General features: G+C 33.9%; 1 protein-coding gene across 2 annotated transcripts in view; it reads left to right on the top strand.

Moving 5' to 3' along the window:
- Positions 1 to 7,531: 7,531 nt before the first annotated feature.
- Positions 7,532 to 17,475, top strand: part of LOC110032910 (ubiquitin-like protein 5) — a 34,906-nt gene continuing 24,962 nt past the window's right edge. For both annotated transcript variants that reach the window (XM_020736695.1, XM_020736696.1), the window contains exon 1: positions 7,532 to 7,908. In XM_020736695.1, the coding sequence (XP_020592354.1) occupies positions 7,681 to 7,902 (222 nt within the window). In that variant the 5' untranslated portion in view covers positions 7,532 to 7,680 and the 3' untranslated portion in view covers positions 7,903 to 7,908. The remainder of the gene's footprint in view (positions 7,909 to 17,475) is intronic.

The following is a 17,475-nucleotide window of genomic DNA, read 5'->3' as shown; positions in this document are numbered from 1 at the left end:
AAGCCAGACACAAACCCATCCCTACACCAGATTAAAGCCATTAAGATACATAACAAGCATGGATTATATTCTATTACTAATCAACATTCCCAACTATATATACATACACATATATACATACATACATACATACATATATATATATATATCGACATTATTTTGGTTTGGGGAGTTGCCCGTAAGAAGCTGTCGATCACCGAAATCGAAATCTCGTCACCCGCTTCGGAAGAACGTTTAAATTTAAAAAATTATGAAATCAAACTGACCTCATATTTTTATAGTTTAAATGAAAGAGCGTTATATCTCAAATCATGTATCTATCCCGAAGGATAAATACAAGACTTGAGAATGAGGCTCTATCAAATAAGCTAAGAAATATATGACATCCGTTTGGTCTACGAAATCATTTTATTTGACGACAATTTCTCTTATTTAATATGAAGAATTAAATAGGGTTTATATTAAGCTGAGTTCGAGAAAAACTTTCTATAAGGGCAAGCCCCTGTAGTTAATTACATCTTAAATGACCGAAGTCATCTAAGAAAACTTTCGATAAAATTCAAGAAATATTATCTTCAAGGAATTCAAAGGAAATGATTTTTCAATGAAATTAGACAAAGAGGTGTGAAAGGGGAATAATTCAAATTTGTAACATTTTTATTATAGAATCTAAAGAAGAAAGAACTAGGGGATGACATAGATCCGAATGAGAACCTCGGTGCCTTCCCAGTCTGTCATATTGTTTGACTTCAGTTTTGAGGAGAAAAATTTAAGTGTTTCATCTTGCAAATTTTATTAATTTAGGGCTTACATTTGTGTGAAGCAGTCACACAAATAGCTTGGAAGATGTGAGGATTCAGGTCGTGACGAACGACAACCTCGAAATCCTAAGACAAGTTAGGGCTTATATTGTACGACATGAATGTACAAAGGTCTAGAGATGAGGTGAGGATTTATGTTGCATAAGCAAAAAACCTCGAAATCTTATGGCTTGGTTGTTTAATTCTAAAGAAGGAATGGTTTAGCTGGGGAAGACAAGTTTTGCTGTTGAAGATGGCCGTGTTGCCCACCATGCTAGCTCCAAGCTCCTTACAGTGACGAGTTTTTGTTTTCTAGGGTGTCAAGTTATGATGTCAAATCAGGTGGCCTTATGGTTGAAGTTCTTTAAATTTTATGGGGCATGTTAAAGTTGATTAGAGCGACACCGGTTAGGATCCCACGGTTCCCTCATTCTGTCACCACTATTTTCTATTGGATTCAATTAGTTCAAATGAATTTACTAAACCCAACTTAATGAGTTCCATAATTTCATTTAGACCGTGGGAAGCCTTGTTAGCAACAGTAGGTTACCTCCTCCGAGGGATTCCTGATCATCCGATAGAGACGTCTTAATTTAGTTGTAGTTGTTATTTTTTGTGATTTTTGTGATTAAGTTTCATGTAGAGGCAGAAAAGTAAGGTTTTGGTAGTTTTCCTAACCTTATGTCATATCTTGGTGGGTCCTTAGGAGTTTAATTAAGGATGATTTTTGTTAAGCAAAACATATTAAGTTTAGTAGACCTTTGAGGTATCCAAAGGGTAAGGAGGAAGAAGCAGGTCCATGCTTCCCTCTTATCACCTGGTGAAAAGTCTCGAGCTCATTTAAACTTATTATGCTGCTTAATAATTCATTCTATGAATGCCCTAATGCTCAAAGAACATTGATGTTCTAATTATCCTTAAGAGTAGGATAATTATCATTTGTAATTTAATTTTGAAGATTATGTGAATGAAGACCCTTAAAGAGGGCAAGCTAGTGTTATTGGAACTCTTAGCCAAATCTCGATCCTCATTGGGCTTGTCGTGTTTTAAAGGTCTTAAATTTTAGCTATGTTTTCTTTTCTAATCCTCGTTTAATCAGTATTGATTTAACTTAGATCACTACTAAGCCCTTACGACCTAGGTGAGTGTCTTAATTACTTTTGAAAATGTTAAGTTTTAGGTGATCTTGATTCATTATTTGAATTTCATTTAAAAATAAAAATAAGGGTATTAAATTGATTAATTATTGACCTTAAAAGTCATACCCCTAAGTCCTGGGTTCACTTTATTTTAATAAACTTCCAAATTTTAATAATTTAGAAATTTATTAACTTATCGTTTCTATTAAGAAAGTGAGGTTGGTTACTACCAATTAACCTCTTGTGTTTCAAACATCCAAATTAAGGTCATAGGTTACCCACAGAGTTTGCCCATTTCTCTCCTTGAGTTAAGCCTAAATGTTAATTAAGGACAAATTCCTAAAATTACACTTTTGCCCCTAAGGCTTAACACTTCATAATTTGTCAAATTCAAATCAAATGAATTTGAAATTTTTATCCTACCTCATTCATGGGTCAATTAAAACATCAGAGGAGAAAATGTGATTTTTTAAAATTTAATTTAATCTACATGATTATTTACAAGCAAAAATAGGATTTCTCAAAGAAAATTTAATAACTTGACCAAGGAAAAGTTAATCTCTTGAATATTTTACTGGAGCTAGGCCTAGACTGGAGAGCCATTTGAACAAAAGTTCATGATTTTTTTAATTTTATTTGAATTATTAGAATTATTTTAATTTCTATGATATTTATTAAATATAAAATATTTTAAATAAGAAAAATTAAGTTTTGCATTTTTGAAAAATCTCCCTGAAGTCAAAAAACCCAGATAAGCAAACTTTATATTTTTCTGATTTTAGTTTGATTTATTGGAATTATTTTAGTGGAAACCCATTTTTTAGCTTTTAAAAATTATTTTAAGTTTCAAAATACAATATCATTATTTAGAAAATTGGGAAAAATATTCCAATTATTTCGAAGTGCTTAGAAAACAATTTAGAATATTTCTATGAATTTTATTAATTTTGTGATTTTATGAATTTTTTAATTATTTAAATAATTAAAAATGGGCTTAAAAATGAAAATTTTATTTTAAACATAATTTTCTTTTTATAAAATTCTCCTGATCACAGAGAACTCAAAAAATAAGTTTTCATAATTTTTTGAGTTATATTTTGATCATTAAAACTTATTTTAGTGCCAAAAAAGATATTTAACTTGAAAAATCAATTTAGGCCATCAAATTGACTCAAAATGCTTTAAAATTTTTATGGGGAGTTCTCTGCATCTTAAAAAATAGTGAAGATTAAAAACCAAGTCATTTTTATGTTTATATTTTCCAAAATTAATTATCTTAGTGATTGAAGGTTTAGGCAAATTGGGTTTATAAGGTTTAGGCAAATTAGGTTTATTTTGAATGATTTGACTCATGAGAAATTTTTCTAAGGGTTCTTTAGTAATAATAAATCTATCAAATTTTTCTTGGATTTTTTTAAATAACATGCTGATTATTATGATTAATTTAAACAAATAATGTACGAAAACTTGAAAAATATGGTTCTCTGTCTAGAGGTCTTCTCTAGCTTTGAAAAAATCAAAGAATCTTCCTCTTGATAAAGGCTACAACATGCCAAAATTTCAAGCCATGGTGAAATTTCTATATGCATGAAGAATCAAAAGACTCAAAACAGTGTTTAATTAATTAAAAATAAAATGTGCATCAAATGGACTTCAAATTATTTCCACATTGTTTTCCTTTGTTCACTGAGCAAGTGAGTATTTTTATTTTATTTTTGTGATTTTTCTACACCAAGATATGAATTTTTGAAGTTAAGAGTCATTTTCTAAATTTTTTAATTCCCTATTTATCTATTTAAACGCGTGGCGCCTCGTCAACCTACTACGGCTCTAAAACTCCACGCGGCGCGCTCCCATTCGACGCTGCCATCCACTTCAGCGCTGACTTGACCCGCAGCTTATGTCCTGAAGTGCTGTCCGATTTCATCTTGACCGTCCATCCGATACACGCTTGATCGAACGACGCTCCGTCGTCGTCCCCGATAACCTAGCTCTAGAACCGTCCATCTTCCAAACTTGATATCTCCCTCATTTCTCAGCCAAACTAAGTGAAATTTTTTTAAAATGCTCATCTAGACTAGAGGAACATATTCATACGGTTAAGATCCCATGAAATTAAGCCCAAGAAAATGGAGAATCAAAAGAAGCTCAGAAGGAGAAGAAGTTCAATACCTTGGCTCTGAGAAGGGAAGCTTCGATCAGAGGCGCTTGGCACGTTCGTTGGAGACCAAGGAGGCTAGGGGTTGAGCCTCTTGTTGTGGTGTAAGGTCTAGGCATGAATTCAACTAAGCTCGATTTCAGGTTTTGATCAAAGTCTATGCTAGGGGCTCAATGGAAGGGAGATTTGATGGGGCTTTGCCTTCCCTTGCTGTTGTAAAGGTGTGGGCACAAGTAATTGGAGTTTGGTGGAGTTTTAAGGGATGTCCCTTTCTGCACTAATTTTTTAGCTCAAAATTAGGGTTACACAGGAGGAATTAGGGCAATGGAGTGATTGGATTGCACTATGGAGGTCTTGAGGAAGTTCTGTGAGTGATTTGGAGGTCTCTGTCTGAGAAATTTTTAGCTCCCCTTCTATGGCTGTGGGGGGGGGGGGGGGGGGGGGGGTGGGCGTTTCTATAAATGGACATCTCATTTGGATGAGGTAGCCTCTTGGTTTGATTTGAGTGAAGTTAAAGGGGAGGTGGCCCTTGGTTTTGGCTTTTTCGGTGACTAAGTCGGCCGGCCATGACAAGGGGAGGTGGCTAGGAGCTTAGAGAACCCAGGGGAATATGTCATAGCAATTTAATGAGCTGAGGCTTAATTTTGGCAAAAAGAATCTTAAGCTTAAGCAAATATGGAATCAAAATCCCTTGATTCAGAGGACTTTTGATCCATGGCTTAGCTTAGGTGGTTTTATAGGGTTTAGCTTGGTCACTAGGGCCCCACTAGGGTCCAACTAATGCTGTGGAGTCATTAATTTGGTGGCTTTCGAGTGGTTAGGCTAATTTTAGTGCATGGGTCCAATGTGGGTTCAAATGACCAAAACTTAGGTTTGGGCTAGGCTATCCATGTCAATTGACCCTCCATGTCAATTGACCCAAACCCAATTTATTGATGCATTTGATGTAGATGATTGTAATGAACATTTTTGGTGAAGGGTTGAAGTGATTTTGAGTTCAATTGGAGGGTCAATTTGAAGGATTTTAAAGATTTGGTCATTTTGGGCATGTTGGGCTAGACTTGGGTCTAGATTGGGTTAGCCTTGGGATAAGTCCAAATTGATTATTGATAATGGTCAATAGGAATGCCATGAAGAGTTTGCAACGTGAATTGGGTGCCAATTTTGGGGCTTAAACATTCAATTTGGTGAAATTTGGAGGCATAGCCAATTTGGGACAAAATTTGGGGCATTTGGCCTAGGTTGAAATTAAATAAAATTGAGATTTCACTAAGACTAATTGATGGTCAATTTTGATTTGTAGGAATGTTATAAAGAGTTTTCAATATAAACCATGTCCAATTGAGGGGGCTATGGATTCAGTTTGGTGAGACTAGGTCATGTGTCCAAAATATGGGTCCAAATTGGGGGTTTGACCTAAATAAAAAATTGGGTTCAAAGCATGGGCCAATTGAGCTTGGATTTGGTTTAGATTGGTCATAGGAAAGGTGAATTTAAGTTTATGATTGAAATTGGGGAAAATGGGGACCAATTTGATGTACATTTGAAGTAGATTTGGGGAAATTGGGCTTTTAAAGATAATTTGAGGGTTTTGGTCAAAATGGTCAAATTGGACAAATTTGGGTCATGTGGTAGTTAAGAAAAGTGAAATTAGGAATATTTTGTGAATTTTTGGAATTTTTTGGAATTTTTGGCTAAGGAGGGGTATTTTGGTAATTTGACAATTTTTGGTGATTTTTGGTAATTTGGGTGTTTTCAAAAAGTTTGAAATAATTTTTGAACAAGTTTGGGTATTTTAGATAAATTTGGGAATTTTGACCAAATTTACGGTTTCAAGGGTACTTAGGTAATTTGGGGGAGTTTAGAGGCACAAGGCCAGGCTGAGTATTTTGGGTAAAATTGGGGAACTAACCACCAAAAGTAAGCAATGGACCAATGAAAACCCCATTTGGGTCCTCTATGTACTGGTTTTAGCTAAACCCTAGCCGAAGTCTAGTAGGTTTAGGGGACCATCTACATGAGTTTCCCAAAGGCTCAAGGGACCAAAGTCGTGAAATTCTGGGTTTAAGGTAGTGAGTGATTGTGAGTGAAGTGAGTGCCTTAGCTCTAGACTAACACTCAGGGTCAACCCTAAGGTCCAACATTCCTATAGGAACTCTCCTTGAGCTCTCCCATAATGACCCCACCTACTAAGTGCTAGAGGTTAGGACCAATATGTGGAACTTCAAGTTGAGTAAAGAAGAGTTTAGAATTTTTAATGATGAGGGTGCCTTTTTCTAGTTCTTTAAGAATAATCAATAGGAAAGTCTTATGGCTAGACCCTAGGCTACTAAAGAGAAAGACTAGACCTCAACCAAAAATGAGGTCAACAATATATATATATATATATATTCATTAAACTACCACCAAATAAAACTCGAATATTTCGCTGGTAGGGGTGTAAACGAGTCTAGTTGAGCACCTGCCATCCTCTTTAGCTTGAGCTTGATTAACTTTATCAAGTTCAAGCTCTAGCTCGAGCTTAAGTCTAAAAGTTCGAGTGAACTTGCGAGTCAGCTTGTTTATCATAAAAAGAAAAAAAAATATTATTTTAATCTAACTTTATAATAAGATGTCAAATTGAATAAATAATCAGAAAATAAACAATGAGAAATCACCTAATATACAATACTAAATATTATTTTTTTAAACATTTTTAATACCTCAAAGATAAAAGTCTTAAAAGTTAATATATTTTTAGTATTTTTTATATTAGCATTTTTTTAACGAGTCGGCTCACGAGCTAACAAGTAGTGTTAGGATTAGTTTGAGCTCGACTTATTGGCTCATCAAGCTTAGTTCACGAGTAGGGTTGTCAAAACGGCTCGTTGTTCACGAACAACTCATGCTTGACTCGTTAAGAAACTCACGTTCGACTCGTTCACTAAGTTAACGAGCCAAACATAAACAACACAAACCAATATTTGTTCGTTCGTGTTCGGCTCGAAATACTACTAGTCAATTATATATATATCTTTGATGAGTAGTATTTTTTAAAAATTTAATTGATTACAAGGCTACACATATTTATAATCAATTAAAAGTATTAATGAATAAAATATAATAAAATTATTAAATTAGATTTAAATGATATTTTAAATCTTGCCCCAATCGTTAACATCTTATTGTTAGGTGATTAAAGTTGTCAAAATGACACTTTGTTCATAAATGACTAGTATTTGACTCGCTAAGCAAACGAGCCGAACACGAACACACTAGCTCTGCTCGTGTTCGGCTCGTTTATGCCCCTATTCACGAGCCACTAATGAAGTCATGCTCGAACCGACTAAAGAGCCAACTTGACTCACTTACACCCATGAGGGCTGATCATGGCAAGCAGTGCCGCCTTAGCAACACATAATCAATAAATAATCAATTATATTATCAAAGAAAAATAGGCTCTCCCGTCCTTCGTGTTTACGCGGCATAATGGATCACTTGGAGAACAAGCTACAGCCGCAATAAAAAGGTTCTCTTTGCCCTCTCGAATCCGCAATTTATTCGACAAAGAGTACGCAGTCGGCTAGATTGAGAGCCAAACAAAATGATCGAGGTGGTGTTGAACGATCGGCTGGGGAAGAAGGTGCGGGTGAAGTGCAACGAAGACGACACCATCGGCGATCTCAAGAAGCTGGTGGCCGCTCAGACTGGAACTCGGGCGGACAAGATCCGCATCCAGAAATGGTACAACATATACAAGGATCACATCACCCTGAAGGACTACGAGATACACGACGGGATGGGCCTCGAGCTCTACTACAATTAGCTCCATGTACGCTTCTCTAGATCGAGTTTGGTTTTGGTTCTGATGATCCGTGTCTCGTTTTTTCTGTATTAAAACTTAATTTATTGGCTCAATCGTCTTGTTAGGGTTTGAAAAATATACTCCATGTCGGTCTTGTTATGGTTGTAAGAGATCGTGTTTTTAAAAAGTATGCGTAAGAGAAATATGCTTTAATTTCATTGGTGTTAGACGTTATGTAAGAAGATGTTGGTCTGTTGATTCCTTTTTTGGTTGAATGACGGATTTATTGTAGTGGTTTCCTTTCTTCACTGATAAGAACGTTGAGATAATGATGATTCAGTTATATTGAGAACTCGGGGCATCATCAGAAAATTTGAAATTTTCACTTGTTGTTTGTACATTTGTAACCTCTGGAATGCACCTATTTCACCTAGTAATTTTGAAGTTTAGTAGAATTTTATAGGATACTACAGTTTCGGATGCAGAAGGATCCAACTGTTAGGACATAGTACAGATGGCTTGTGCTCACCACAGAGAGGCCTGTTTATGATGAATAATACATCTATTTAGCATAGAGATACTTAATAGTGCATCAAATAAATATGTAATTTGCTTTTTAACAACTTATTAGGGAGATGGAGATTAGATAGCTCCTGGAACGGATTGAAAATCAACTAATCAAATTGTAGTATTTTTTGCAGATTTGTAAGAAAAAAATATGTTTCACCCATTTGCTTTCCACAATTCCTTGGAACTTATAATCTGTGTTCCTCACCAATGATCTTGTTCCCAACTTAGGAGTGGTTGTCTGGATTCTTAACATTGGGGAATATTTTCAAATGGATTCATGAACATGCAATATTTTACGCTAGAGCGTTCGAATAGGTTTCACACATATAATTCTTTTTCTATGTAATTGAGTAAAATGGAGCATTCAAGTGACGTGAGCTGTGAAAGGGGTTTTTTCCCGTCTTCGAATTTTGACGCGCTCTTCAACTTACGAAGTGTTCATACACAATGATTATAGTGGAGTATGTGAACAATTGTATAGTTCTTGTGTATGGGTGTCTACCCTAATTTCTTCCTTTGTTAATTGTTGAAGTAACACCTATGATCTTTAAATATCCAAGGAATCAATTTGTGTTATAATCGAAGGCAACTATCAACTAAATCCTACGTTTGTGATCTCAACATAGGTGTCTCATTCAAAACAACAAGCAACTAATATATAGGACTTTTAGACAATATAAAAATAATAAGACATATTTCCCTTAAACACTCAAAACCTCCGTCACTAATTATTCATCTTTGACTAAATTTGCAAGCCTTCTTACCAAAAACTCAATGAATATGAATAGACTAGCGGCTCTATGCAACCCATATAGCTCATTCTCCTCCATTGCTTGATAGCATCTATGTGTAGGGACGATATTGAGTCAAGTTCAAGTAAGATGGCCTCAAATTAAAAAATATATATTTTTTAATTTGGGTCGAGTTGGAACTACGTTATTTAGATGTTATATATTACTTTATTCGTGCCATATTTTTTTCAATTTTAAATTGTTTTCTAGATTCCTAATATTTGTGTGTGTGACGTGCACTTGCACACTCACTTGTGCGTGTTATTATAATATTAAATGTATAAGTGCGTATTTGTGTGAAGACAAACATATACTTGTGAGTTTCTAAATCTAAAGTTAAATTAAATTAATTTCTATTGTTTCTTCCTTATTCTAAGAAATTGATTTTGATTTCTAGTGGATTAAAATCTGAGCAATGATAATGAGAGTTATATTTTAGATATGCATGCATGATACTCTCTGTAAATCACAAGTTTATGACACCAACTAAACATGTTTGAGATTAGAGTAGGTTATGGGAGCTTGTGATAAGGTTGCTACATGTGTTAAAAATGATTTGATAGGTTGTAATGAAAAACCGAATATTCTTTGCACCCCCTGCTAGGCTGAGATGTGATAGGTGTCAAATTATAACTTGTATTCACAAGGAGGATATTACTTGTGTTTGGAAGGTTGGCAAAGAGCCTTTTTGAATATTATTGGTTTATGGAGAAAAGATGGATTCATGCTGGGTTTTACGCAAGAAAACTAGGGAAAGGGGCAACGAATAGGGTTGTGGGGCTTGAAACCTTTGTTTAAGAAAGATGGGGTGTTTTTTTTTCTTGGGTGGGTGGATGGGGGTCTCGGGTTAGTTATATTAATATTAATGCACCATTCTTTAGGGTTGATATGAGAAAGTATGGGCTAAAGATTTTTTTATATTAGCTAATTTGTCAAATACTATTGGGTTGCCTTAGGCCAAAGAATGAATTATCTGAGTTAATTTGGCAATAACCCTGCACGATATACCCTTTATGTCATTTATTTGTGTTGGATGTATGCATATTTGCAAGCAGAGCTTCTCATTTATAAGAAGTAAATCACATAATATGCATTCCTATTTCACTTTATGGATGGACCATGTTTATTTAGTGTACAAAATAAGAACTCGATTCAAATTGCTTGAATTTACGCATTTAATTTTTTTAAAAATAAATTTTGAAAGTTTAAGGGGTTGCTAAGAAAAGAATCTCTAAATATGTTTATATTTACTCATGTTATTGCTAATGGTGCTTGTGCAAGGACATTATTAGCCATGCATTTTTGTAAAAAATTGTTAATCTAGTTTCTTGAGTGAGGTAGTTTTCCATATTTATTCAAATGACTTGCCAAATATGCATTTATGTTGTGCGAAGTTACATTTTTAAATAGTTCAACAATAGATAGATGTCTTTCTTATTCATAATATCTATATTCATTGATGCATTATATTAGTTTATTTCTCATGAATGTTAAATGTTAATTTAAGTTTATTGTTACCTCTAAATGGGACCAATATGAAATTAAGGTTTAAAGATATATGGTGGTGTACCTAGAGTAATGCCCCTAGGACCAAGAATGAGATATGTTCATTAAGGGCTCGTATTGGGAGGAACTTACGAGATTGAGGAGTGATCGTGGTTGATGGAGGCCTAATTGTTCAATGTAGTAAAAATGTAACTTGTTGGTAGTCAAATCTCAAAAAGATAGAGCTTTAAATAACTCAATTTCAATAAAAATTGAGTGAGTTTTACCAAATACTAAGGTGTGTGAACCTTTGGTTGTGAGAATTAAAAGAGAAATTTTGAGGAGTTCTGATTTTCATTCAAGCTTCACAGTTATCTCACAATGGAGGCTTATTTATATCCTTATTTCATAAATTCATTACTAGTAATGATAGAACTTGATGATTCATATAAGCTATTAATTAAGTTAATGAATTAGATACCTTATCTCATTGCTTAAAACATAAAATGATGACAATAATCCCTTATAAATGGGAAAATTTCTTATTTTACTCTATGAAAAATGGCCAATTACTTTATGAAAAATGGCCAATTACTTAAAAGGAGGATTTTGTGAATTCATTCTAGGCTAAATTTTTTAATTTTCTGTGCACAGTCCTTTTTCATTTTTTTTTTCTTGATGTCTCCTTTAGGAATTATTCAAAAGAATGCAATTTCATAGTTCATTACCTTTTTTCCCCCATAATTTCACTTCTCCGCATTGAAATTTTTTTTAATGCAAATTACTTGAGAGCTTTTTGGATCACTAGATAAAGGTTTCTTGTCTATTGCCTTGGTATCATGATGTTATGCTTGTTGTTTTGGCTGCTTAGTAGTTGCTATGTTATGGATGCGGTATTGGTCATCCTATACTGCAACTTGTTCTTACGGGATGGAGGAGAGAGAGAAAGAGGAAGATTTTAATTGTGTTTAATTTTTTTATTCTTTAAGCTTCATTGTACTATTGGAAAACAATGTATTCCTTTTTCATCATAAGGCTGAGCTATTTTACATAAATGAGGGTCGGTGGTGCTCTATTCAAAATGGAGCAAAGTTTACCATGTTGAGATTTATTGAACTTGTCATTCTACATTTTTTTTTATTTTCGTCTTGATAGAGATGTGAAATTAAAGATGACAATAAGGAGGATGGGATGAAAGTTGAACTTTGGCCCAACTTGATTTAGGATCAGGATGGGAAGGGATTAGTGATCCTTGTCTCAATCCCAATTCTGTTGATCCAAAGTTAAGGATAGGAATGGTAACTATTTGCAAAACCTGAATAATTTGTTTACATTGGCTTATTTTATAGTTTTCGATTGGAATTCAAATGAAATAAATCTAGAAGAGGTTTTGTCCAAGTTTTGGCTATATAATGTCAATGAGAGAATAGGATGTAGAGTTAGGGTTTTGTTTTATTTTATGTTTTAAGATGTAAAGTCAAAATTGGATTGGATGTTTTTTACTTCAATTTTTTTTTGCACTTCATTAAATCTTGCCCTTGTATTATTTCCTGCAATTATATTCGTAAAGTGAGGACATGAAGGAGTTGATACATCTAGAGAAGTGCTTATTATAGACAGAAAGAGTAGTAAGGGAATTAATTCAATTATTTATGTAATTCTATAGAATTGGAATTAGATTTCCATAGGTATGAACTCTTATAAAAATTGGAGATAAGTTTTACATTAATAAATTTAACTAAGTAAGCTCAATTGAATATTAATGATGTTTCACATTTATTTAAATGATTTGATCAATTCATCTTTAGAATATAAGAGGATACAGAGAGGGAAGCCATGTTGTCTAGCCAATCTTTATATAAGGTGGTTAGCTAACAATATGTTATCCAACCACCTCTTCATGGATTATAATATAATACAGAGAGGGAAGCCGTGTTGGCTAACCATTCTTTATTCAAGGTGGTTAGCTAACAATGTGTTATCCATCTACCTCTTCATGGGTTGATTGGTCTTTTTTAATGATGTACATCCGTTGGTGCTTGTCTGTTTCTTGTAGTCTTTAAGTAGCTTTACATGTTGTTTCATAATCGTCGATGCTATTGAAATTGCTGATTATAAATCTTGTTAGATTATGGTAGCATAAATTGATTTGATTGACTAATACTTGAAGCGCCTTCTGGATCATGACTCTCCACGTCGTTGCATTTGCTAGTCAAAATAAAGCGTGAAGTATGTATGATAACAAGAATGTTGAAGCCCTTAGATAATTTTGATGACATATACTTATGGCCAACTCTATTGATGATAGAATCAAACTAGGATATGTAGTTGGTGTAGGATGTGCTCAATCGATTAATAACTAACTTGTGGAGTTGACAAAAAAGATGATGCAACATCATACCGAGGTTTAAAATTTGCACAATTGGGTAATGAAACATTTTTCATTCGCGTTTTAAGGATGCTTCAAGGCATTCTGAGACATAAGCCTCAACTTTTAAAAATTATGTAAAGTAATAAATATTGTAGATGATATAAATTTTGAAAAATATGTGTGAGATTTGGGAGTTTCTTGGCTTACTAAACTCTTTAATATTATTTAAAAAACTGAAAAGATGTCCTATGAGTGGAGGAAGAGTATTTTGGTGCCCATTTTTACAAATAAAAATGATACACAAGAGTGTGCAAATTATAGAGGAGTTAAGTTAATGCATCATACTTTAAAATTATGGAAAAGGGTAATTGAACATATGTTAAGAAATGATACAAAGATTTCTCATAATTAGTTTGGATTTATTCGGGCAAGTCTACTATGGAAGCTATACCATTATTGAGAGGTTTGATGGAGAAGTATTGAGAGTAATGAGGCTCTACATATGATTTTTATTGAATTAGAAGAAGCTTACAATAAGATTCCGAGAGAAGTTCCTTGGAGAGTTCTAGAAAAGAAATGTGTTGATATGACTTATATTTAAGTCGTTAAAGATATGTATACTAGAGTTGTTACTTGTGTTTGAACAGAAGAATGATTGACTAAGTATTTTTCTATTGCAGCTGGATTGCACCAGGGATCATCTTTAATCCCATATCTTTTTGCTTTAGTTATGAATGTTCTTACTATACATGTACAGGAGATGTATCTTGGTGCATGCTTTTTGCTGACGATATCCTTCTAGTGGATAAAACTAGAGAAGGAGTTCAAGAAATACTTGAATTATTGAGGTCTACATTGGAGTTTAAAGGCTTTCATTTGAGTAGATCTAAAACTGAAGACATGGAATATAGTTTTAATGGTGGTAGATCTAGTGGTAGAGCTGTAATAATGGGTGATCAGAGCATTAAAAGAGTGAATGTTTTCGATATCTCAGGTCAATGTTTCAAAGTGATGGTCATATAGTTCTGGAGGTACTTCGATAGAGGTTGAAAGGCGAGCAGAATGAGACCAAACATTTTACTCAAATAATTGAAAAGAATGAGGTGGGAAATGGATTTTAAATGACAACAACGATAACATTTTGAAGTCTTTTGGATACCTCTCCTTTGCATAATATGGCCATCAATATTTGGGTTTGAGATGAACGTAGATTTAGAGTTAATACTATATTATTGTATGCCATTTCAAGTTTAGAGAGAAGTAATTTGATTCTTGTATGTATTTCATTAGAAGTTTTGTTCATACAATGGAATTCTAGATTATACTCAGTTTTTGTCTATGAATACTATTATTACTTGCACACATTTATTTTCGTGAAATTTGGGAGGAAATTCCACCCCTCAAGGCTCACAAATTGCCAAGGAGGGATGATAAGATGGGCAACTAGTTTTGTGATCCTATTGTTTGTCAAGTTGGCTATCAGTACTGTTAATACTCTTTAAACTGTAGAGTAGATGTTTTCTTATGCCTAACTTGGTGTAGATATTGTAATTGTGAAGTTCTATTGTACTTTGTTTAGGAGTCATATTTTAATTTTTCTTTGATGAAATATCAAGCAATTTCTGTGCTTGATTCTGTTATGTTAGATTGGATTGTGTGATGTTAATTATTGATTTGTTATTACAATATAACTTTACAGTATGTTCCGATTTTATTTTTTAAGTCTTCTAGGATAATTTTGATTCATAATAGTTTTCGTATTACTTGGGTTATTACCTAAAATTTAGCTTTAGTGTTAGATTTGGTGAGTATTTTCTCTTATCTTCTTCAAGTGATTATATTCTCACCCAGTGCAGTGACTGGTAGTAGAAATTTTATTTGTAAGGGATTCTTCCCAATCAGGATCATTGTATGTTTCTAAATTGATTATTCAATTTTCCTTGAATAAGGTTCATTAAACATATTAGTCTGCTTTAATTTTCATTTAAGGAATATTGAATGGTTCTATTATGTTGGATTGGATTCATGCAAGGTTGATATCATTGTATCTTTCCATTTTATTTTAAAGTTGTTCAGTAAAATTTTGATTCATAATAATTTACATTACCCTTGGGTTATAATATGAAATTTAGCTTCAGTGTTAGATTTTCTGACTATGGTCTTCTTATGACTTATCTAAGTGACTATATTCTCACCTAAGTGTAGTAACCGGTTATAGACGTTTATTTGTAAGAGATTCTTCTCAGTCAAGATCTATGTATGCTTCTAAATTTAGCCTTCTATTTCTTTTGAGTAAGATTCATTGTATTCTGCTTCTTTTTGGCGTTGAAGGGTTTTTTCTGTTGCATGTGGATGCATTCATTTAATTATACATAAATAGGCTAGCACTTACAACATAGGCTATGTCTGGCCTTGAGTGGATAAGGTAGATAAGCATCTTATGTAGCCTTTGATACCTTCATTTTCTAACTTCTAGGCGATTACCAATCTCTTTAAGTTTGTGACAATAGTTAATTGGAACTTTTGAAGGGCAGCATCCCATCATACCTATCTCATTTAATAGATTGATTATGCATTTTTATTGAGAGATAAATATCCTTGCCTTTTGAGTAGAGTACTTTAATACAAGAACAACAACAACAACAAGCCTTTATCCACTAAGTAGGGTCGGTTACATGAATCCTTTCCATCCATTGCGTCCTACTGAGTGTCATATTTTCATTTAATTGAAATAAATTAAGATCTTTTTTTAGACAATATGCCCAAGTTTCTCTAGGCCTATCTCTGCCTTTCTTAACATAAATCTAAGCCATCTACTCTTTTAACCTGATCATCAGATGACCAACGTTTAATGTTGACCAAACCATCTAAGACGACATTTCTAATCTTGTCTACCACTGGAGCTACACCAAACCTATCACGGATATATTCATTTCGTATTTTGTCTCTAGTGTAAAGCCACTCATCCAACTAAGCAATCTCATCTCGGCAACACTTAACTTAGGGTCCGTTTGGGGCAGTTTGTGCGTTTCAGGATAAGCTGCTTATCCTGAAACGCGGCCCGCGGGCCAGGGGGGTCGGCCCGCGGCCTGCGTTTAGTGTAAAAACCCAAACGCAGTTTCGGATAAGCTGTCGAAAAACGCGAACCAAACGGTATGGCGGTGTTTTGAAAACGCCGCCCACACTTATAAGCTGCCCCAAACGGACCCTTAGTAGTGTACTTTAATCTCAAGCAAAAAAATTGAGTCTTTCTATATACTTAATTTCAAATTTTTTGGCTAGACGATCTTTCACTGCTTATTTTCTTTTAGATCATCTTTTATACTGTTATGTTATCCACATATAATTTGAGAATTATAATCTTGACTTCATGTAATTTCTTTATGAAGGTGATCTTTTGAGGTTTTGTTTGAATCTTATATTTTCAATACTCTGCTACTCAAATCATGCTCTTGGAAATTGCTTGAGCTCATTTTAAATTTTCTTTAACTTCATATATGGTTATTACTGAAATCTTGTAGGTTCCATAAAAGATTCCTTAAGTTTGCTATGCAAGAATGCACTATTTACCTCCAACTATTATAAGGTCTAATTTGCTATATAAGTGCATTTTTTTTTACATCAAACTGTTATGAGAACTAGTTAAGGTTGGCCACTAAGGATCAAAATAACTGGATGGTGTTTAGCTTTGAGATTGGTGCAAAATTTTTTGCCATGATCCCACCCATAGACTTGAGCATCACATTTTCCTATGAGTCTAACTTTATATCTTTCAAATATCTTATTTGTATCATATTTGATATTGTATACCTACTTATGCCCAAATAATAATTTTACGATCTACCGTGTTTGGTTCTTTTTGGGGTTCTCATTTTTTTCAGTCATACCTTTTTTTTTAATTCTCAATTTGAGAAATACATAAAGGATATACTTTAGAGAAGCATCTTCATAGAACTTCCATAGGAGGATCACTTAAAGTAAAAGCAAAGGGTTAACAATTTCCAAAATTTCCTCATTAGAGAACAAAATGGCTTACGTGCCTTGGCAAGTTACAAGATCTTTAAGAACAATTGTCTTGGATCAAAAAATATTCTTTGTGAGAGCTTGTAAGAAAGGTTTAGTACAAAAAGATTCATTTTTTTTACTAGCAGGAAAAAAATTGCCATATCTGAGTGATAAATATTATCTACATCCATGATGGGAGAAAGGAGAAATAACGAACAATGCCTAGGGGTGCCGACAACCCACCAGATCACATGTGAAAGTGAAGAGCACATGACCACCATGAAACACTAGTGACGCGGGGGCTCACTCAAGCTGAACCGGATAGGGAAAGCTGAGGCAGTTCAGCTAGAGAGGTTCAAGGGCCGGCCTACT

This window comes from Phalaenopsis equestris, unplaced genomic scaffold (genome assembly GCF_001263595.1).
Source record: "Phalaenopsis equestris unplaced genomic scaffold, ASM126359v1 Scaffold001057, whole genome shotgun sequence".
Lineage (NCBI taxonomy): Eukaryota > Viridiplantae > Streptophyta > Magnoliopsida > Asparagales > Orchidaceae > Phalaenopsis > Phalaenopsis equestris.
This window is presented reverse-complemented; position numbering and strand designations above follow the sequence as displayed.